Below are 24,197 nucleotides of genomic sequence, written 5' to 3'. Positions count from 1 at the left end.
CACCATCCTCCCGAACTTTAGTTAACCCTTTCATGCCTAACTCCATTTCAGGTACAAGTCAGACCAGTACTTAACCTGTATAAGAATGGCCAGGTGATAGAGGGGAGGGGCTATGAGGGCAGAGTGAGTCTGGTCACCCAGGAGCTGGAGAGAGGCAACTTGTCTCTGAGGCTGAGAGACTACAGAAGGTCAGATAGAGGAGGGGACATTTGTCCGGTCATTTACATGTGGGTTTATGATCCAGGGAGGGTCATTGTTCTGCAGATATTGAACATGATTATGAACATCTCTACATTAACTATGACAACAGTGTCGCTGTATGCACAGATACAATTATACTTTCACATGTAAGTAGGAGTTGGAGCATTAGTGGTGGTTAGCTGGTTATGCTGCCCATTCTAACCACTCTATACTCTGAGCTTGTATATATCTACAGTGTTTGATAAGACAGGCTCACTTAGCAGTGGTGCATAGTGAAGAACATGTTGCAAAAAACATGCAACTCATAGCGCCATAGATTACACGGATGTATGTTGATGTAGGACCATTAACATACAGCAGCTGCATCTCATAGAGCATCCTTGTTTTCCAAAAATCTGGTTACTGACACTAACATGTTATTCATCATCAATGTTTAAGATGAACTCGCACAGTATACTGATGTGTTCTGTTTTAATGATGTTTTAACTTTCTATTTCATATCCTTCTACACAACTTCAGCAAAAGGTGAGTAATTTCATATATTTGTTTCATGACATACAACATCATGGGTTAAGAATGTACCAATACATTTCAGACTTCAAAGATGAAACTGCTATTGTTTTCTTTTAAGTTTCATGGTACCATTATTTCAATATCTGAAAACTCTCCCTTCATGGTCAAACCTGTGAGCAGAGATACACTCACAGTATTATTCAGATGTTAAACTTTAAACTAAAGGAACTTAAAAGTCAATGTTTAGTAAGGTAATCAAGGGAATCAGTACTGTATGGAGTGGATTTTTCACTGTTTGCATGTGTAGGGTGGTGTAAGGTGTGAACCAGGATTAAGGGTTGCCACAAACAATGATCAATGTTGTGATGAAGGAGAGAGATCTCCTGGAGAGGTCCAGCTTATATAGGTGCAGCACAGAAGTTCCCCATCAGTGATCATGGCTCCTCCCCCTGCCTGCCATCCTGCAACTGAAACAAACACACAGAAACAGCAGACAGGGAGAGGAGACCGTAACACTGATACATGTTGATGCTGATGACTGTTAACATAGAGCATTTGCATATCATAGAGCAGCATTATATTCTTATTCTCTGTCCATCTGGTTACTGACATAATCATGTTATTCATCATCATTTATTAACAACAACACACACTGATATGTTCTGTTGCGATGATGTTTTAACTTTCTATTCTCTATCCTTCAACACAGCTTTACGTGGTGAGTACATTTCCTTGTTTCATGTCATGTGACAAAGTTTGTTTTAGACTTCCAAGATGACACTGCTACTGTTTTCTTTTATATTTCATGGTGCCATTGTTTAAATATCCCCCAAACACGTAGCTTTAGTTCACAAGTTCAGTAATCACACCATAGATTGAATAGATGGCTTTTATTGAAGCAGGGCTGGTAGCAGAGCCAGGCCTGGTGCTGATGGAGGCCGGTAGCAAAGCCGGGCCTGGGGTCTGGGTATGGACTCGGGGTGTGGTGGAGAGTCCTTAAGGGTCACGGCCGAGCAGCAGCTCAAGCAGATCCCCAAAAGGAACAGACTCACCTAGCGGGCTGCAGCGAGGCTGATGCCAGCCTGAGTGTGGTGAAGGTCAGGGAGGTTGGTCCTGACGTACGAGCGGTATGCCTGGGAGGACCAGCGACCCAGGAGCTGGATGACCCGGGGCCGGACGGGAGGGGCAGCAGGGAAAGGAGGGCCGGAGGAGGCCAGGCGGGAGCAGGGGCGACAGGGCCCCAACAGGGAAGGTAGCAGCCGGGGCGGGCAGGATGGCCAGAGCGGGGCCACCCGCAGGAGGGAAGGCACAGGGCAGGGGGAGAGGGGCGCAGCCCGGAGGAGGCAGGGCCAGTCCAGAGCAAGCAGGGGCAGGGCCAGGTGGCAGGGAGGGTCCAGGCGGTGGGTGGGGGCCAGGCGCAGGGCGGCGGAGAGCCCATGGAGGCGATGAACGCCGTGAACAGGGCAGGAAGGTCAACGAGGGCAAGAGCCGGACCAGGGGAACAGGGGCGAGGCAGCAATCCACCAGGCATGGCCCAGCGCCCAGGGCGGGAGCCGGAGGCCGCCAGCAGGAAGGAGGCACAGGTCAAGGTCAGAGGGGCAGGGCCAGTCCAGAGCGAGCAGGGGCAGGAACAGGGCCGGGGGCGGAGCTGGAGGCGTTGAACGCCGCCAACGGCAGGAAGGTCGGCGAAGGCAGCAGCCGGGGCAGGAGAACGGGGGGCGTGGGCAAAGCAAGAGGCAGGAACCTGCCAGGCGCGGCCCAGTGCCCGGCAGCGGGAGGCGGGGCAGGAGCGGGCAGGGCACCAACGGGAAGGGCAGCGGCCGGAACGGGCGGGCGGACCGGAGCGGAGGCACCCAGGAGGACAGCGGCCCGGAGGGAGAGAGACAGTGGAAGACCAGGAGGCAGGAGGGGGCAGGGGGAGGCGCCGTAGCCAGCATGAAGGCGGAGACAGGAGGGGGCGGGAAGTCCGGAGCGGAACCGGCCAGCAGGAAGCGGCCCAGAGGGAGGGAGACACGAGGGAAGGCCCGGAAGCAGAGGGGGCCACGGGGCGAACAGGGGGAGGCGCCGGGACCAGCGTGAAGGCAGGGGCGGGCAGGGGCCTGACGAGGGGACGTCCGGAGTGGAGCCACCTTCAGGGGAAAAAGCCCAGGACAAGGTTAGGGGGGCGCGGCCCGTACTAGGCGGGGCCGGAGCACGCAGGGGCAGGTGCGGGGCAGGGAGGCAGCAGAGAGCCCATGGAGGCTGCGGCCGCCAGAGGCGAGGAGCAGAATCCGGGGCCAGCAGACGGCCCCCGAGCCCGGGAGCGATGCCCAGAGCGATCCCAGGTAGAAGGACCGGAGGGCGGAGCCGTCGGACCCAGGGAAGCCGAGGAGCCCGGAGCAGCCCCGCTCGAGGAGTGGCCGGGGCCCCGAGGACGCGGCCAGAACGCCACGGGCGGGACCGTCTCTCCAGCCGGGAAGGGAACTCGTCGTGGGACGGGCGGAGGTCCAGGAGGTCCATCCCCACCGAGGAAGACGAGGCCGGGAAGCGAACAGCCTGAGCCAAGTGACGGGGAGAGCAGGACAGGCGGAGCGGGAGCAGCAGACGGGCAGGCAGACAGGCAGGGCGACGGCAACAGCGGCGTACACGCAAAGTCGACGAAATGACAACAACATGCTAGCACAAGGACCAGAGGAACGGAAGATACTTTATACAGAACTCTTATTGACAAAGGGGAGTTTGGTCGCATTCTTCCGTGCTTTACTGGGCTGATGCGTATTAGTTTGATTGGAGAAGGAGGAGTCTTGGTGTGCCACCTTCCTCCCGAACTTTAGTTAACCCTTTCATGCCTAACTCCATTTCAGGTACAAGTCAGACCAGTACTTAACCTGTATAAGAATGGCCAGGTGATAGAGGGGAGGAGCTAAGAGGGCAGAGTGAGTCTGGTCACTCAGGAGCTGGAGAGAGGCAACGTGTCTCTGAGGCTGAGAGACTACAGGAGGTCAGATAGAGGAGGGGACCTTTGTCAGGTCATCTATGTGTGGGTTTATGACCCAGGGAGGGTCATTGTTCTGCAGCTACAGAACATGATTATAAACATATATCTATATTAACTATGACGACACAGTCTCCTCTGCATGTACAAATACAATTACACTTTCAAATGTTAGTAGGAGTTGGAGCATTAGTGGTGGTTAGCTGGTTATGCTGCCCATTCTAACCACTCCATACTCTAAAGCTTGTATATATCTAGTGTTTGATGACACAGACTCGCATCACTTAGCAGTGGTGCATAGTGAAGAACATGTTGAAAAAACATGCAACTCATAGCGCCATAGATTACACGGATGTATGTTGATGTAGGACCATTAACATACAGCAGCTGCATCTCATAGAGCATCCTTGTTTTCCAAAAATCTGGTTACTGACACTAACATGTTATTCATCATCAATGTTTAAGATGAACTCGCACAGTATACTGATGTGTTCTGTTTTAATGATGTTTTAACTTTCTGTTTCATATCCTTCTACAAAACTTCAGAACGAGGTGAGTAATTTCAAATATCTGATTCAAGACATACAACATTATAGGTTAAGAATGTACCAATATATTTTAGATTTTGAAGATAACACTGCTATTGCTTTCTTTTAAATTTCATGGTGCCATTATTTAAATATCTGAAAACCCTGCCTTCATGGTCAAACCTGTGAGCAGAGATACACTCACAGTATTATTCAGATGTATCCCATAATAAGCTTTGCTCCTGAGATACACGTGAGCCTGGGTCCAGGTCTGATGTTAGTCAAACTTCTCGGTTAAGAAGTAGAAGACTGTGTTCTTCACCAGGAGGAAGGTAGTGGAGGAGGTCTGCATGATGTTGTATGGGAATGATTTGGAGAGGGAGCAGGTACTCAGGTTTCTGGGGTCTATTTTGATGAGAGGTTGACATGGGCTGATCATATTGAAAAAGTGTTTGCCAAGTGCAAGAAGTGTATGTGAACACGTATATGTGGTTCTGGTTAGAGCAGTTATAGATCATGGGTGTATTGTCTATGGGGCAGCAGCTCTGCTCTGACTAAGCTAGACACAGTGCAAGCCCAGGTCCTAACACTGTGCAGTGGGGCAGTATGAGGACAGGGTGGAAGCTGACTTCGCTGAGATGTTCTGTAGTCGGGTGCTTTCTGTGTACAATGGATGACTACAAATATTCACAAGTGGGCAGCGTTTGTTAAACCCGATAGAGAGGTCCTGGTCTGAAAGTGCTTCTAAGATCACCTGGCTGTATTTACAGTGGAGCTGTTGATGATTTGACTGGCCTTACAGTGGATGGAGGAGGTTGGAGTGGTTATATGCTCAGAGTCTAGTGCAGTTCTGATGTGTACAGTCCTTCACATCCCACAGTAGACAGGACCTGCTGTATGAGGTGCTCCGAGGTCACAATGGTGTGAGGAGGATGGGGGTGTGGGTTAAACTGATGTGGGTTCCAGAGTGCAGACAGTCTGGCTAAGCAGGCCCTCAGAGAGGAGGGGGGTGAGGTGATGGTGTCTATCAGTAAGGCAGAGGTTGAGGCCCTGATATGGACAGAGGTAGTCTGGTCTGGAGATGGCAGAGAGAATGTGATGGAGGGAGGACAGGCAGACACCTTTACAGGGTTCAGGTAGAAGTCAGACCAGTACTAAACCTGTATAAGAATGGCCAGGTGATAGAGGGGAGGGGCTATGAGGGCAGAGTGAGTCTGGTCACCCGGGAGCTGGAGAGAGGCAACTTGTCTCTGAGGCTGAGAGACTACAGGAGGTCAGATAGAGGAGGGGACATCTGTCAGGTCATCGTAGTGTGGGTTTGTGGTCCAGGGAGGGTCATTGTTCTATAGGTAAAGAACATAATTATGAACATCTTTACATTAACTATGACGACACAGTCTCTCTGCATGTACAAATACAATTATACTTTCAAATGTAAGTAGGAGTTGGAGCATTAGTGGTGGTTAGCTGGTTATGCTGCCCATTCTAACCACTCCATACTCTGAGCTTGTATATATATCTACAGTGTTTGATGACACAGACTCACATCACTTAGCAGTGGTCCATAATGAAGAACATGTTGAAAAAACATGTAACATGTATAGCGCCATATATTACACGGATGTATGTTGATGTAGGACCATTAACATACAGCAGCTGCATCTCATAGAGCATCCTTGTTTTCAACAAATCTGGTTACTGACACTACCATGTTATTCATCATCAATGTTTAAGATGAACTCGCACAGTATACTGATGTGTTCTGTTTTAATTATGTTTTAACTTTCTATTTCATATCCTTCTACACAACTTCAGCATCAGGTGAGTAATTTCAAATATCTGATTCAAGACATACAACATTATAGGTTAAGAATGTACCAATATATTTTAGATTTTGAAGATAACACTGCTATTGTTTTATTTTAAGTTCCATGGTGCCATTATTTCAATATCTGAAAACCCTCCCTTCATGGTCAAACTTGTGAGCAGAGATACACTCACAGTATTATTCAGATGTATCCCATAATAAGTTGTGCTGCTAAGCTGCACTTGAACCTGCTCCCTGGTATAACACCACATAGAGAAGGACCCTAATAAGGAGAGGATGAATACAATGTGTTATAAACTCTCACATTTAAGATATGTTAGCAAAGAAAGTATGCATCTAGGCTGTCCTCTAACATGTATTAAAACATACTATCATGTTTTGATCAGTTTAGAGGGAACTTTGATTTAGCTGTAGTTTGATGGACAGAGTGTATTAACCTGTATAAGAATGGCCAGGTGATAGAGGGGAGGAGCTATGAGGGCAGAGTGAGTCTGGTCACCCAGGAGCTGGAGAGAGGCAACTTGTCTCTGAGGCTGAGAGACTACAGGAGGTCAGATAGAGGAGAGGACATATGTCAGGTCATCTATGTGTGGGTTTATGACCCAGGGAGAGTGTGAAGTACTGAGACAGACTCGCGAGAGAGAAGGTAAGCTGAAGGGTTTTAATAGCACCTTTTGGTACCTTCAAAAACAGTACTAAGGAAACTGAGAAATCTATGTTGGCGTGTCTCTTCGGTCTTCACGTGTCTTTGCCTCTGGCCCTCCTGGCTCAATCGTTACGGTGCGTTCACACTGCAGCGGAGCGGGCGGCGCGGGGCGTCGGCTTCCAATTCATTTTCAATGAAACCAGGCGTTGACGCTCGCGTAGGGCATTGTGGGAAGGCGAGCGGAGCGGAGCGTTGCTTCCTCAACTTTCTCAACTTTATGTAAATGAGGAGCGTGAAAACACTAGCGTTGGCCAATCAGATTGGTTTCTTTTTTCTTGTAAGGTAGCAACTGTTGCTCATGGTAAACATTTCTAGGTTTTACAATTTCAAGATGGAGGAGAAACTGTTCGTATGGGTCTGCACACCCAGTTCTGTTCAGAACAAAGTTACTAATGTGATGAGCCTGAACTTAAAGATTACATTAAACTAATAATGCATGGTGCAGGGTTGCCGATGTTGTCAGTGTCCCTAGTGTGTTTTTATACTTTTGAATTCAGTCTCGTCACATTACGTGACTGTTCTGTGCCACTGCTAGCTCGCTAGCCCAGCCTACAAACGACTGGATGAGTGACGGTGGCGTAACATTTATTCTACTGTAATCTTGCACTAGTAAAAATTCTGTAGTTTTACACAAATGTTGTGTAAAAGTGGTATTTTGATCGATATTGTGAGTACATGAACCCAAGTCTGCACGCTTGGCCATGACATTATACGAACTACAACAGTGACTTAAGAGAACTGCAGCTCTGCATTAATCTGTCTGACACGCCCCCGAGCGTGGTGCACTGTGGGAAGGCAAGCGGTGCAGAGCGTTAAACAACGCTGCAGTGTGAACGCACCGTTAGGGTCCTTCTCTCCTTACGGCGAGTCTGTGTAGCAGAGCACATGTCCACATCAACCAACATATCAGCCCTTTTTGTCCCCTTCTGTACTCACCAGGAGTGGGCTAGATGAGCAACAGGTGTGCCTCGTTGAGGCTTTGCGTCGGTAACGAGGCCAACGGGCTGCCAGGCCCATGGCTGACAAGGCCCCCTTGTCACAAGGGTCATTGTTCTGCATCTACAGAACTTGATTATGAACATCTCTACATTAATTATGACAACAGTCTCGCTGTCTGCACAGATACAATTATACTTTCACATTTAATAGGAGTTAGAGCATTCAATGTTTTTTGACTCATCTCGTTATGCTGCCTATTCTAACCACTCTATACTCTCAGCTTGTTTAAATCCACAGTGTTTGAACAGACAGGCTCACACCACTTAGCAGTGATACATATTAGTGAAGAATATGTTGAACTAACATGACACTCCATAGCTTACACTGATGTCACAACCATGCTAGTGGGAGGTGACAAAGAGTCAGACAAGTTGTGAGAATGAGGGCGTCAAAAGTATTTATTAAACTAAAGGAACTTAAAAGTCAATGTTCAGTGTGGTAATCAAGGGAATCAGTACTGTATGGAGTGGACTTGTGAATGTTTGCATGTGTAGTGTGGTGTAAGGTGTGAACCAAGATTAAGGGTTGCCACAAACAATGATCAATGTTGTGATGAAGGAGAGAGATCTCCTGGAGAGGTCCAGCTTATATAGGTGCAGCACAGATGTTCCCCATCAGTGATCATGGCTCCTCCCCCTGCCTGCCATCCTGCAACTGAAACAAACACACAGAAACAGCAGACAGGGAGAGGAGACCGTAACACTGATACATGTTGATGCTGATGACTGTTAACATAGAGCATTTGCATATCATAGAGCAGCATTATATCCTTACTCTCTGTCCATCTGGTTACTGACATCATCATGTTATTCATCATCATTGATTAACAACAACACACACTGATACTTTACTGATATGTTCTGATGTGATGATGTTTTAACTTTTCATTCTCTATCCTTTAACACAGCTAAATTGGAAGGTGAGTAATTTTCATTGTTTCATGTCATAGAAGTATGTCACATACATGTCATGTATGTGGTTCTGGTTAGGATGGGGGTGTGGGTAAAACTGATGTGGGTTCCAGAGTGCAGACAGTCTGGCTAAGCAGGCCCTCAGGGAGGAGGGGGGTGAGGTGATGGTGTCTATCAGTAAGGCAGAGGCTGAGGCCCTGATATGGACAGAGGTAGTCTGGTCTGGAGATGGCAGAGAGAATGTGATGGAGGGAGGACAGGCAGACACCTTTACAGGGTTCACGAGTTCAGTAATCACACCATCGATTGAATAGATGGCTTTTATTGAAGCAGGGCTGGTAGCAGAGCCGAGCCTGATGTGGTTGGTGGAGGCTGGTAGCAGAGCCAAGCCTGATGCGGTGAGGGGGCCTTGCACCAGTGGAGATGAAGGGGGGCCGATAGTGAGGAAGTCGTCCAGGAGATGAAGGAGGAGGGGACTTCTGGACTCGTTGAGGAGGATCAAGCGGAGTGCTTCAAGAAACAGTCGAAGATGCACGACCTGCTTTTGCATCCAATGCCAGGCAGACGGCAAGCAGTTTTGAGTCCTGCCAGTGAACCCCAAGGAAACCCAGCAAGGCGGGCGGACGGGAGGGCCTCGAACGCGGTCCCAAGGCCCGCAGGCCGGCCGGGTCGAGGGAGCGAGAGCGGGTCCTGCCGCAGAAGCAGCATGCATGGAGGCTCTGGCAGGCAGACAAGGAGCAGCCATCGAAATCGTGACGGACCACCAGGGTCGGGGCCCGCGGGGCCGGACAGGAGGGGCTGCAGGGAGGGGCAGGGGAAGGAGGGCCGGAGGAGGCGAAAGGGGGCCAGGCGGGAGCCAGGACCGGACAGGAAGGAGAGCGGGGGCAGGGCGGACAGCGAAACCCGACAACAGAGGAGGACAGGGCCACGACAACGGTGCGGGGGGCAGCAACCCGGGACGGGAGGAGAAGGACGGCCAGGTCCACGTAATCACCCGGGTGACGGCCACCCGGAGGGAGGCAGACACGGGGGGGGAGGCCCGGAGGCAGAGGGGGCCACAGAGGGGGCAACGGGAGGTGCTGTGGGCAGCGCGAAATCAGGGGCGAAATGGCCCCAACAGGGAAGGCAGCAGCCGGGGCAGGCAGGATGGCCAGAGCGGGGCCACCCGCCGGAGGGAAGGCACAGGGCAAAGGGAGAGGGGCGCAGCCCGGAGGAGGCAGGGCCAGTCCAGAGCAAGCAGGGGCAGGGCCAGTCCAGAGCAAGCAGGGGCAGAGCCGGGGGCGAAGCTGGAGGCGACGAACGCCGCCATAGGCAGGAAGGTCGGCGAAGGCAGCAGCCGGGGCAGGAGAACAGGGGGCTTGGGCAAAGCAAGAGGCAGGAACCCGCCAGGCGCGGCCCAGTGCCCGGCATCGGGAGAGGCAGGGCAGGAGCGGGCAGGGCACCAACATGAAGGGCAGCAGCCGGATCCGGCGGGCGGACCGGAGCGGAGCCACACAGGAGGACAGCGGCCCGGAGGGAGAGAGACAGTGGAAGGCCAGGAGGCAGGAGGGGGCAGGGGGAGGCGCCGTAGCCAGCATGAAGGCGGAGACAGGAGGGGGTGGGAAGTCCGGAGCGGAGCCGGCCAGCAGGAAGCGGCCCAGAGGGAGGGAGACACGGGGGAAGGCCCGGAAGCAGAGGGAGCCACGGGGCGAACAGGGGGAGGCGCCGGGGCCAGCGTGAAGGCAGGGGCCTGACGGGGGGAAGTCCGGAGTGGAGCCACCTTCAGGGGAAAAAGCACAGGACAAGGTTAGGGGGACGCGGCCCGTACTAGGCGGGGCCGTAGCACGCAGGGGCAGGTGCGGGGCAGGGAGGCAGCAGAGAGCCCATGGAGCCGAGGAGCCCGGAGCAGCACCGCTCGAGGAGCGGCCGGGGGCCCCGAGGACGCAGCCAGAACGCCACGGGCGGGACCGCCTCTCCAGCCGGGAAGGGAACTCGTCGTGGGACGGGCGGAGGTCCAGGAGGTCCATCCCCACCGTGGAAGACGAGGCCGGGAAGCGAACAGCCTGAGCCGGGAGACGGGGAGAGCAGGACAGGCGGAGCGCGAGCAGCAGGCGGCGGGCGGGCAGACAGGCGGGCAGACAGGCGGGCAGGCAGGCAGGCAGGCAGGCAGGGCGACGGCAACAGCGGCGTACACGCGAAGTCGACGAAATGACAACAACATGCTAGCACAAGGACCAGAGGAACGGAAGATATTTTATACAGAACTCTTATTAACAAAGGGGAGTTTGGTCGCATTCTTCCGTGCTTTACTGGGCTGATGCGTATTAGTTTGATTGGAGAAGGAGGAGTCTTGGTGCGCCACCATCCTCCCGAACTTTAGTTAACCCTTTCATGCCTAACTCCATTTCAGGTACAAGTCAGACCAGTACTTAACCTGTATAAGAATGGCCAGGTGATAGAGGGGAGGGGCTATGAGGGCAGAGTGAGTCTGGTCACCCAGGAGCTGGAGAGAGGCAACTTGTCTCTGAGGCTGAGAGACTACAGAAGGTCAGATAGAGGAGGGGACATTTGTCCGGTCATTTACATGTGGGTTTATGATCCAGGGAGGGTCATTGTTCTGCAGATATTGAACATGATTATGAACATCTCTACATTAACTATGACAACAGTGTCGCTGTATGCACAGATACAATTATACTTTCACATGTAAGTAGGAGTTGGAGCATTAGTGGTGGTTAGCTGATTATGCTGCCCATTCTAACCACTCTATACTCTGAGCTTGTATATATCTACAGTGTTTGATAAGACAGGCTCACTTAGCAGTGGTGCATAGTGAAGAACATGTTGCAAAAAACATGCAACTCATAGCGCCATAGATTACACGGATGTATGTTGATGTAGGACCATTAACATACAGCAGCTGCATCTCATAGAGCATCCTTGTTTTCCAAAAATCTGGTTACTGACACTAACATGTTATTCATCATCAATGTTTAAGATGAACTCGCACAGTATACTGATGTGTTCTGTTTTAATGATGTTTTAACTTTCTATTTCATATCCTTCTACACAACTTCAGCAAAAGGTGAGTAATTTCATATATTTGTTTCATGACATACAACATCATGGGTTAAGAATGTACCAATACATTTCAGACTTCAAAGATGAAACTGCTATTGTTTTCTTTTAAGTTTCATGGTACCATTATTTCAATATCTGAAAACTCTCCCTTCATGGTCAAACCTGTGAGCAGAGATACACTCACAGTATTATTCAGATGTTAAACTTTAAACTAAAGGAACTTAAAAGTCAATGTTTAGTAAGGTAATCAAGGGAATCAGTACTGTATGGAGTGGATTTTTCACTGTTTGCATGTGTAGGGTGGTGTAAGGTGTGAACCAGGATTAAGGGTTGCCACAAACAATGATCAATGTTGTGATGAAGGAGAGAGATCTCCTGGAGAGGTCCAGCTTATATAGGTGCAGCACAGAAGTTCCCCATCAGTGATCATGGCTCCTCCCCCTGCCTGCCATCCTGCAACTGAAACAAACACACAGAAACAGCAGACAGGGAGAGGAGACCGTAACACTGATACATGTTGATGCTGATGACTGTTAACATAGAGCATTTGCATATCATAGAGCAGCATTATATTCTTACTCTCTGTCCATCTGGTTACTGACATAATCATGTTATTCATCATCATTTATTAACAACAACACACACTGATATGTTCTGTTGCGATGATGTTTTAACTTTCTATTCTCTATCCTTCAACACAGCTTTACGTGGTGAGTACATTTCCTTGTTTCATGTCATGTGACAAAGTTTGTTTTAGACTTCCAAGATGACACTGCTACTGTTTTCTTTTATATTTCATGGTGCCATTGTTTAAATATCCCCCAAACACGTAGCTTTAGTTCACAAGTTCAGTAATCACACCATAGATTGAATAGATGGCTTTTATTGAAGCAGGGCTGGTAGCAGAGCCAGGCCTGGTGCTGATGGAGGCCGGTAGCAAAGCCGGGCCTGGGGTCTGGGTATGGACTCGGGGTGTGGTGGAGAGTCCTTAAGGGTCACGGCCGAGCAGCAGCTCAAGCAGATCCCCAAAAGGAACAGACTCACCTAGCGGGCTGCAGCGAGGCTGATGCCAGCCTGAGTGTGGTGAAGGTCAGGGAGGTTGGTCCTGACGTACAAGCGGTATGCCTGGGAGGACCAGCGACCCAGGAGCTGGATGACCCGGGGCCGGACGGGAGGGGCAGCAGGGAAAGGAGGGCCGGAGGAGGCCAGGCGGGAGCAGGGGCGACAGGGCCCCAACAGGGAAGGTAGCAGCCGGGGCGGGCAGGATGGCCAGAGCGGGGCCACCCACAGGAGGGAAGGCACAGGGCAGGGGGAGAGGGGCGCAGCCCGGAGGAGGCAGGGCCAGTCCAGAGCAAGCAGGGGCAGGGCCAGGCGGCAGGGAGGGTCCAGGCGGTGGGTGGGGGCCAGGCGCAGGGCGGCGGAGAGCCCATGGAGGCGATGAACGCCGTGAACAGGGCAGGAAGGTCAACGAGGGCAAGAGCCGGACCAGGGGAACAGGGGCGAGGCAGCAATCCACCAGGCATGGCCCAGCGCCCAGGGCGGGAGCCGGAGGCCGCCAGCAGGAAGGAGGCACAGGGCAAGGTCAGAGGGGCAGGGCCAGTCCAGAGCGAGCAGGGGCAGGAACAGGGCCGGGGGCGGAGCTGGAGGCGTTGAACGCCGCCAACGGCAGGGATGTCGGCGAAGGCAGCAGCCGGGGCAGGAGAACGGGGGGCGTGGGCAAAGCAAGAGGCAGGAACCTGCCAGGCGCGGCCCAGTGCCCGGCAGCGGGAGGCGGGGCAGGAGCGGGCAGGGCACCAACGGGAAGGGCAGCGGCCGGAACGGGCGGGCGGACCGGAGCGGAGGCACCCAGGAGGACAGCGGCCCGGAGGGAGAGAGACAGTGGAAGACCAGGAGGCAGGAGGGGGCAGGGGGAGGCGCCGTAGCCAGCATGAAGGCGGAGACAGGAGGGGGCAGGAAGTCCGGAGCGGAACCGGTCAGCAGGAAGCGGCACAGAGGGAGGGAGACACGGGGGAAGGCCCGGAAGCAGAGGGGGCCACGGGGCGAACAGGGGGAGGCGCCGGGGCCAGCGTGAAGGCAGGGGCGGGCAGGGGCCTGACGAGGGGACGTCCGGAGTGGAGCCACCTTCAGGGGAAAAAGCACAGGACAAGGTTAGGGGGGCTCGGCCCGTACTAGGCGGGGCCGGAGCACGCAGGGGCAGGTGCGGGGCAGGGAGGCAGCAGAGAGCCCATGGAGGCCGCGGCCGCCAGGGGCGAGGAGCAGAAGCCGGGGCCAGCACAGACGGCCGCCGAGCCCGGGAGCGATGCCCAGAGCGATCCCAGGTAGAAGGCCCGGTGGGCGGAGACTGCAGGGGACGGCCAGGCCGACGCACGGGACCGGAGGGCGGAGCCGTCGGACCCAGGGAAGCCGAGGAGCCCGGAGCAGCACCGCTCGAGGAGCGGCCGGGAGCCCCGAGGACGCGGCCAGAACGCCACGGGCGGGACCGCCTCTCCAGCCGGGAAGGGAACTCGTCGTGGGACGGGCGGAGGTCCAGGAGGTCCATCCCCACCGAGGAAGACGAGGCCAGGAAGCGAACAGCCTGAGCCGGGAGACGGGGAGAGCAGGACAGGCGGAGCGGAGCAGACAGGCGGGCGGGCGGGCAGGCAGACGGGTGGGCGGGCAGGGCAACGGCAACAGCGGCGTACACGCAAAGTCGACGAAATGACAACAACATGCTAGCACAAGGACCAGAGGAACGGAAGATACTTTATACAGAACTCTTATTGACAAAGGGTAGTTTGGTCGCATTCTTCCGTGCTTTACTGGGCTGATGCGTATTAGTTTGATTGGAGAAGGAGGAGTCTTGGTGTGCCACCTTCCTCTCGAACTTTAGTTAACCCTTTCATGCCTAACTCCATTTCAGGTACAAGTCAGACCAGTACTTAACCTGTATAAGAATGGCCAGGTGATAGAGGGGAGGGGCTATGAGGGCAGAGTGAGTCTGGTCACCCAGGAGCTGGAGAGAGGCAACTTGTCTCTGAGGCTGAGAGACTACAGGAGGTCACAGGTCGTTCGCCAGAGTGATGAAGAACAATCATAAAACCCTGCCTTATATAAACTTTAGATCAAATGATTCCTCTGAACTCTGTTGATTGGTCAGCACTGCTCAGTGACGGTTTGACTTCATTCAAGTTCCCACGGTTCTTTAATGTGGCCTCTCTCCCCAAACCAGTAGACAGTAAAACCACAGGGGTTCACCAGTCAAATGGTCAACTGTCCTTTGTGTGGGCACTTCAAACAAGTATTTGATTAACCCCACCCAATGCAACAGGAAGGGTCAGAGCAGCAGATCACAATAACAATACAGTTGAATCCACATTGTCTCCAGACCAGCTGTCTCTTCCCCCCAGGTGTCATAAACTGCAAATGGCATCTCTACCAAATGGAGTTGACTCTTCTTAGACTTCCGTTCCTCATATATGAAACACATTATAACTGTATTCCAAAATTTCCACGACACCACTCTATACTCTAAGCTTGTATATATATACAGTGTTTGATAAGACAGGCTCACTTAGCAGTGGTGCATAGTGAAGAACATGTTGAAAAAAACATGCAACTCATAGCGCCATAGATTACACGGATGTATGTTGATGTAGGACCATTAACATACAGCAGCTGCATCTCATAGAGCATCCTTGTTTTCAACAAATCTGGTTACTGACACTAACATGTTATTCATCATCAATGTTTAAGATGAACTCGCACAGTATACTGATGTGTTCTGTTTTAATGATGTTTTAACTTTCTGTTTCATATCCTTCTACACAACTTCAGCACTACGTGAGTAATTTCATATATCTGTTTCATGACATACAACATCATGGGCTAAGAATGTACCAATACATTTCAGACTTTGAAGATAACACTGCTATTGTTTTCTTTTAAATTTCATGGTGCCATTATTCCAATATCTGAAAACTCTCCCTTCATGGTCAAACCTGTGAGCAGAGATACACTCACAGTATTATTCTGATGTATCCCATAATAAGTTGTGCTGCTAAGCTGCACTTGAACCTGCTCCCTGGTACAACACCACATAGAGAAGAACTCTAATAAGGAGAGGATGAATCCAATGTGTTATAAACTCTCACATTTAAGATATGTTAGCAAAGAAAGTATGCATCTAGGCTGTCCTCTAACATGTATTAAAACATACTATCATGTTTTGATCAGTTTAGAGGGAACTTTGATGTAGCTGTAGTTTGATGAACAGAGTGTATTTACCTGTATAAGAATGGCCAGGTGATAGAGGGGAGGGGCTATGAGGGCAGAGTGAGTCTGGTCACCCAGGAGCTGGAGAGAGGCAACTTGTCTCTGAGGCTGAGAGACTACAGGAGGTCAGATAGAGGAGGGGACATCTGTCAGGTCATCGTAGTGTGGGTTTGTGGTCCAGGGAGGGTCATTGTTCTATAGGTAAAGAACATAATTATGAACATCTTTACATTAACTATGACGACACAGTCTCTCTGCATGTACAAATACAATTATACTTTCAAATGTAAGTAGGAGTTGGAGCATTAGTGGTGGTTAGCTGGTTATGCTGCCCATTCTAACCACTCCATACTCTGAGCTTGTATATATATCTACAGTGTTTGATGACACAGACTCACATCACTTAGCAGTGGTCCATAATGAAGAACATGTTGAAAAAACATGTAACATGTATAGCGCCATATATTACACGGATGTATGTTGATGTAGGACCATTAACATACAACAGCTGCATCTCATAGAGCATCCTTGTTTTCAACAAATCTGGTTACTGACACTAACATGTTATTCATCATCAATGTTTAAGATGAACTCGCACAGTATACTGATGTGTTCTGTTTTAATGATGTTTTAACTTTCTATTTTATATCCTTCTACACAACTTCAGCATCAGGTGAGTAATTTCAAATATCTGATTCAAGACATACAACATTATAGGTTAAGAATGTACCAATATATTTTAGATTTTGAAGATAACACTGCTATTGTTTTATTTTAAGTTCCATGGTGCCATTATTTCAATATCTGAAAACCCTGCCTTCATGGTCAAACCTGTGAGCAGAGATACACTCACAGTATTATTCAGATGTATCCCATAATAAGTTGTGCTGCTAAGCTGCACTTGAACCTGCTCCCTGGTACAACACCACATAGAGAAGGACTCTAATAAGGAGAGGATGAATACAATGTGTTATAAACTCTCACATTTAAGATATGTTAGCAAAGAAAGTATGCATCTAGGCTGTCCTCTAACATGTATTAAAACATACTATCATGTTTTGATCAGTTTAGAGGGAACTTTGATGTAGCTGTAGTTTGATGAACAGAGTGTATTTACCTGTATAAGAATGGCCAGGTGATAGAGGGGAGGGGCTATGAGGGCAGAGTGAGTCTGGTCACCCAGGAGCTGGAGAGAGGCAACTTGTCTCTGAGGCTGAGAGACTACAGGAGGTCAGATAGAGGAGGGGACATCTGTCAGGTCATCGTAGTGTGGGTTTGTGGTCCAGGGAGGGTCATTGTTCTATAGGTAAAGAACATAATTATGAACATATTTACATTAACTATGACGACACAGTCTCTCTGCATGTACAAATACAATTACACTTTCAAATGTAAGTAGGAGTTGGAGCATTAGTGGTGGTTAGCTGGTTATGCTGCCCATTCTAACCACTCCATACTCTGAGCTTGTATATATATCTACAGTGTTTGATGACACAGACTCACATCACTTAGCAGTGGTCCATAATGAAGAACATGTTGAAAAAACATGTAACATGTATAGCGCCATATATTACACGGATGTATGTTGATGTAGGACCATTAACATACAGCAGCTGCATCTCATAGAGCATCCTTGTTTTCAACAAATCTGGTTACTGACACTACCATGTTATTCATCATCAATGTTTAAGATGAACTCGCACAGTATACTGATGTGTTCTGTTTTAATGATGTTTTAACTTTCTGTTTCATATCCTTCTACACAACATTATAGATTAAGAATGTACCAATATATTTTAGATTTTGAAGATAACACTGCTATTGTTTTATTTTAAGTTCCATGGTGCCATTATTTAAATATCTGAAAACCCTGCCTTCATGGTCAAACCTGTGAGCAGAGATACACTCACAGTATTATTCAGATGTATCCCATAATAAGCTTTGCTCCTGAGATCCACGTGAGCCTGGGTCCAGGTCTGATGTTAGTCAAACTTCTCGGTTAAGAAGTAGAAGACTGTGTTCTTCACCAGGAGGAAGGTAGTGGAGGAGGTCTGCATGATGTTGTATGGGAATGATTTGGAGAGGGAGCAGGTACTGATCATATTGAAAAAGTGTTTTCCAAGTGCAAGAAGTGTATGTGAACACGTATGTGGTTCTGGGTAGATCAGATATAGATTATGGGTGTATTGTCTATGGGGCAGCAGTTCTTCTCTGACCAGGCTAGACACAGTGCAAGCCCAGGTCCTAACACTGTGCAGTGGGGCAGTATGAGGACAGGGTGGGAGCCGACTTGGCTGAGATGTTCTGTAGTCGGGTGTTTCTGTGTACAATGGATGGTTACAAATATTCACAATTGGGCAGCGTTTGTTAAACCCGATAGAGAGGTCATGGTCTGAAAGTGCTTCCAAGATCACCTGGCTGTATTTACAGTGGAGCTGTTGGTGATTTGACTGGCCTTACAGTGGATGGTGGAGTGGTTATATGCTCAGAGTCTAGTGCAGTTCTGATGAGTGTACAGTCCTTCACATCCCACAGTAGACGGGACCTGCTGTATGAGGTTCTCCGAGGTCACAATGGTGTGAGGAGGATGGGGGTGTGGGTAAAACTGATGTGGGTTCCAGAGTGCAGACAGTCTGGTTAAGCAGGCCCTCAGGGAGGAGGGGGGTGAGGTGATGGTGTCTATCAGTAAGGCAGAGGCTGAGGCCCTGATATGGACGGAGGGAAAGGGAGAGGTTAAAGGTGAGTCTGAGGGCTCAGGGCATTACAAGACTGATGGTGGAGGTCTTGTTGTGGGATTGTACAAGCAGAGAGAGATCTTCACTGGTCCTTTTCTAAGAGAAACCAGACCAATAGGGAGGATTTAGATGTCTGGCTCTGGACCACACTCCAGTACAGTAGGTGGTGCTAGTAGACCTACAACAAAAATCTGCTTAAAACTTAAGAAGAATATGTTGTTCAAACTACAACATGTCTGAAAGAATGCACTTCACTGCCTGACCTGTGAAACAGAAGAAACATTCTTGTTGTAAAACATTAACACAGGATAAACTGTCAGGAATATACATTCAATACATGTTTGCTGTGTTTGGTTTAGAAATGGAACATGAAATCATTAATAATTTATACAATGATTTTTTAATAAAAGTATTTCAACACAATTTGCTTTGCTGCTGGTATTAGTAGTTGAAAACATATATGTTCCAAGTAGCTTGACAGAGAATGTATTACTGCAGTGTAATATATCTAACTTGTTTGTTCTCCATCATTGTTTCAGCTGAAGTGTATTTACAAAGTGAGAGCCCAGAGTACAAGAGGAGAAGAGAGGAATCTGCTTATTTTCTTGGTGAGTATAAAAGTATGTGGTTCTGGTTAGAGCAGTTATAGATTATGGGTGTATTGTCTATGGGTCAGCAGCTCTTCTCTGACCAAGCTAGACACAGTGCAAGCCCAGGTCCTAACACTGTGCAGTGGGGCAGTATGAGGACAGGGTGGGAGCCGACTTGGCTGAGATGTTCTGTATGAATGTCAGAAATTCTGGTATTGTACCGTTTTTTACACAATTTGGTACCGTGTTACCGGTTTTTGTGACAACGCAACAACATACTTTATATATCAAAATAAATATCTGCATATCAACAGCTGTTCTAATGTATTGATTTCAAATCTTAATTCATGTTTTTATATAACCCTCCAGAAATACAGATAGACTACAAACGTCCAGAGGACATTCACAGATTAATAAAGAGTTTGGAAGGGAAGGACAAACAACTAAGAGAAAGAGATGAACTTCTAGAGGACAGGAACCAGAAGCTGGAGGAAAAGGACCGACACCTGGAGGAGGTGAACAAGACACTGAGGAAGAGTGAAAAGAGGATAGAAGAGAAGGATTCACTCCTGGAGGAGAAGAATAAACAACTAGGAGAGAGAGATGAACTGCTAAAGAAGAGAGATAAAGTGTGTGATGAGAAAGACAAGCAGCTGAAGGAGAAAGATGATGAACTAAAGAGGAGGCAGGAGGAACTGGGAGAGACAAACAAACAACTAGAAGAGAGACACCAACGCCTGGAGAGACTAGAGAGTGAAGGTAAAGAGAGAGACCAACGACTGGAGAGACTACAGAGTGAAGGTAAAGAGAGAGACCAACGACTGGAGAGACTACAGGGTGAAGGTAAAGAGTTAGAGAAGAGTCTGGAAGGGAAGGACAAACAACTAAGAGAGAGAGATGAACTTCTAGAGGACAGGAACCAGAAGCTGGAGGAAAAGGACCGACACCTGGAGGAGGTGAACAAGACACTGAGGGAGAGTGAAAAGAGGATAGAAGAGAAGGATTCACTCCTGGAGGAGAAGAATAAACAACTAGAGGACACAGAGAGCAGACTGGAGGAAACTACAACACAACTGAAGGAGAAGAACCAAAACCTTCAGGAGAAAGAGACACAACTGGATGACATGACCCAGCAGGTGAGAGAGAAGGAGAGACAACAGGAGGAGCTTAGAAAAGACCTGCAGGACAAGAACAACCAAGTAGAGAAGCTCACAGTCCAACTGCAGGAGAAAGACTCTGAACTGGAGGAGAGGAACCAGAGACTGAGAGAGAAGGAGGGAGAATTAGAAGAGAGAGACCAACGACTGGAGAGACTAGAGAGTGAAGGTAAAGAGAGAGAGAAGAGACTGGAAGAGAAGGACAAACAACTAGGAGAGAGAGATGAACTGCTGAAGGAGAGAGACAGACAGGTGGAAGATGTCAAAAATGAAAACATTAAACTTGGTAAGATTTCATGGCGTAACTTGTATTTCATATAATTTCTGTGATACATTTGAAGTGTTTTGTATTTGGAAATGGTATGTTTATGGTTTTTATTTTCAATTATTTCAGCACAGCAGATATGTGACCTGAACACTGAGGTAGAGAGACAGAGAAATGAGTTATCGTTTAAAACCACTGGTGAGTGTTATAATGTGAAGTTTTAGTTTGAATATTTCCCTCTAAATATGATGCCCTCTGAATGGTTGTTTCATCTTGTGTGTTAGAGAGAGGAGAGATCTCAGAAGCAGGCCCCAAACTACCAATCAGGAGGAGACGCAACAGCTTGGATCTTGGTCCAAACAGTGAGTCCTCAACTCTGTTAAAACACCTGAATATCTGACCCAGTCCATTCTCTATACACTGGTCATGCACCTACAGGAACCTGTCTAACTCTGGGTTCAGTATCATAGTCAGATGACTCTGTTGAGGTGAACATCTGGTATGAATGTCCAGGGTGACCCACACGTCAGTAGTTTGAGCTGTGTCTTGTGTTGTGTTGCAGTGGGAGGAGAGACCCCAGATACAGACCCACCACTACCACAGGATGAAGGTTCTACTGTGGTCCCTGTAGTCAGGAGGAGACACAGCATGGAACAACCTCCAGACAGTGAGTCATCAGCTCTGTTACAGACACCTACAAACACCTGAACATCTAACCCATCCTCTACTGTCCTTACATCTTCTATCCTACTGTGTGTTTCATAGTGATCATAGAGTTCAGGTTTATAATCTCAAACGGCCTGATACTGCTATGTATACTGCTCTGCAGTGAGGAACTTATATTATGATTTATTCTGATAGAGATGTTCATTATTACACATTTTTAATTCATGTTATTCTATGTTGTCTATATTTTTCAGACATTATCACAGTTTTAAAACACAGCCAATTGAGTAGTTAATATCATCCTAGATGTACTTTCCTCTCCAACTAGACCAGTGGTGTGACCATGTTCCTGTGTTGTGTTGCAGTGGGGGGAGAGAGCAGCAGTCCAGACCCTCCAGTGTCTCCCAGTGTGTCTGAGCTGAGACTGGTGCTGCTGGGGAGGACTGGGGCTGGGAGGAGGGCAGCAGGAAACACCATCCTGGGCAGAGAGGAGTTTGGGGCCCAGGACAGCCCCTCTGCAGTCACCCAGAGGAGCAGGAGGAGAGAGGGGGACGTGTGTGGGAGACGGCTGGTGCTGGTGGACACTCCAGACTGGTTCTGCCCTGGACTCTCTCTGGAGGAGATGAGACAGGATGTGGGGCTGTGTGTCCGTCTGTCCGCCCCGGGACCCCACGCCTTCCTCCTGGTCGTACCAGTGGAGCCCTCTGAGGGGGAGGAGAGAGGAGCCATGGAGAGAATGGAGGGCATGTTTGGAGAGGGTTGTTGGGGACACACTGTCATTCTGTTCACCCATGATGACAGTCTGAGAGAGCAGAGCAAGGAGGAGTTTCTCCAAACAGCAAGTCAGGACCTCCAGCAGCTTGTAGAGAAATGTGGGAACAGGTACCACGTCCTCAACATTAAGGACAGGGCCCATGGCACTCAGGTCCCAGAGCTGCTGCACCAGGTAGAGGAGATGGTGGCAGGAAACAGAGAGAGCTTCTACAGCAGTCAGACCTACCAGGAGGCAGAGGCCCAGGTCAGAGAGATGGAGGGAAAGATTCAGAAAGGTATAGAAGAGAAGAGACAGAGAGAAGAAAAAGAAATGAAAGAGAGGGTTGATGAAGAGATTCAACGCTGTCTGGAAAGAAAGGAGAGAGAGATCCAGAAGTTGAGCTTAGACATCAGAACACTCAATGAGAAAATAACAGATCTAGAGAAACAGCTGGAGGAAGAGAGGGATGACCAGAAGATAGGAGAACTAGAGAGGGAGCTAAAGAGAGAGATCCATCAGAGAGAGGAGTTAGAGAAACATTTGGAGAGTGTCAGAGAAAAGTCAGAAGAAGAGAGACGAGAGCTGGAAGAGAAACACCTGAAAGACATGGAGAAGATGAGGGTGAAGTTTGAAGAAGAGGCCAGAGTTGAAGCAGAGAGAAAACTAATGAAGATTGTCCTGCCTGCATTACAGAAACATGTTAGTGTCTTGATGTCAGAGAGAGAGATGCAGCTCAGGAGACAGGTGGAGGACATGGCTAGGGAGATGCAGGAAAAGGATAGAAAGATGGATAGAATTCAGCACAAAGTAATAGATCTCAGTACTGAGTTTTTAAAATAGTCAATGAAGTCAGTGCATTGGACAAGTCCTAGGACCAGAGGAGGATCTGGAAGAGGAGGCTACTTACACAACCTCTCTATAGAGGAGAGATGGAACTAGAGACCTAACCAGAGACCTCTGACCTTGATTCATACAGATGGTTTCTGTAAATATATTTCTACTCTGTGTATCTCTGCTGTTAACCCTAACTTGTTAAGATCCTGGAGAAATGGTCATTGGTGAATTCTGCAAAACATCAACCACCTTGTAAAGATTCTGAAGCATTTATATTTTCTGAATAAATAATATAGAAGATGCACAGACTCTATCTGGTTATTTTGCTTGAACAGTTTTCTCACAGGAGAACAAGATGTTTAATGTTTTGAGACTATAAGCAGGTGGTTAGTGTTCTTGGGGGAGAACGAGGTGGTAGGTGTTCTGAGAGAAGAACCAGGTGGTTGATCTCCTGGGGGAGGACCTGGTGGTTAATGTTCTATCGGGAGAACAAGGTGGTTCAAAAAAAGCATTTGTCCTGCAATTCTCTCTTCTGAACACTCAAGAGGAATAGATCATAATTCAACAAGCGTGTCCAATAATGAGCAACGTAACAACTAGCTGTGGTATTTCCTTGTTAAAATGTTAGAATATGTGTTTGTTAAAGTGTTTTATAATTAAAAAGTGGTATTACCATTTACTTTAGCACACTCCAAAGCAACATAGAGACACAAAAGTGCAGTTATAAAGTGCTTCAGATAATCAAGGACCAGAAGTGCCTGGTTGTAACAGTTTTACTGTAGTAGATGCCAAGGAACAGTTTGTGTAACTCCATAACTTATGTGTGTATGTCTGGGTCAAATAGACCAAAAAGATACAACTTCACATAATTTAAGAGTTGGAATGTTGTTTAATGATACTAGTGTTGACAGTCCAGGCTTCTAACCTTGTTTGAGAGCACCTGACATCCCTGTTTCCTCATACCAGCTGGTCCCTGTGTGTGTGTCCTGTGTGTGTGTCCTGTGTGTGTCCTGTGTGTGTGTCCTGTGTGTGTGTCCTGTGTGTGTGTCCTGTGTGTGTGTCCTGTGTGTGTGTGTCCTGTGTGTCCTGTGTGTGTGTCCTGTGTGTGTGTGTGTGTGTGTCCTGTGTGTCGTGTGTCCTGTGTGTCGTGTGTCCTGTGTGTGTGTCCTGTGTGTGTGTCCTGTGTGTGTGTCCAGTGTGTCCTGTGTGTGTCCTGTGTGTGTGTC

At 48.9% G+C, this 24,197-nt stretch overlaps 1 protein-coding gene across 3 annotated transcripts in view; it reads left to right on the top strand.

The window, feature by feature from the left end:
* Positions 1-24,197, top strand: part of LOC134013972 (trichohyalin-like) — a 128,221-nt gene that overhangs the window by 82,133 nt on the left and 21,891 nt on the right. Inside the window, exons 1-6 of one of the 3 annotated variants that reach the window (XM_062453765.1) lie at positions 19,175-19,313; positions 19,665-20,738; positions 20,847-20,915; positions 21,002-21,079; positions 21,280-21,384; positions 21,749-23,273. In XM_062453765.1, the coding sequence (XP_062309749.1) occupies positions 19,190-19,313; positions 19,665-20,738; positions 20,847-20,915; positions 21,002-21,079; positions 21,280-21,384; positions 21,749-22,977 (2,679 nt within the window). In that variant the 5' untranslated portion in view covers positions 19,175-19,189 and the 3' untranslated portion in view covers positions 22,978-23,273. Of the gene's footprint in view, positions 1-19,174; positions 19,314-19,664; positions 20,739-20,846; positions 20,916-21,001; positions 21,080-21,279; positions 21,385-21,748; positions 23,274-24,197 lie in introns of those variants that run through there. The other 2 variants (XM_062453764.1, XM_062453767.1) reach the window with 2 other exon arrangements.

This window comes from Osmerus eperlanus, chromosome 27, assembly GCF_963692335.1.
Source record: "Osmerus eperlanus chromosome 27, fOsmEpe2.1, whole genome shotgun sequence".
In the NCBI taxonomy this organism is placed as follows: Eukaryota; Metazoa; Chordata; class Actinopteri; order Osmeriformes; family Osmeridae; genus Osmerus; species Osmerus eperlanus.
Note: the sequence above shows the minus strand (reverse complement) of the source record. Positions and strands in the feature narration are given on the sequence as shown.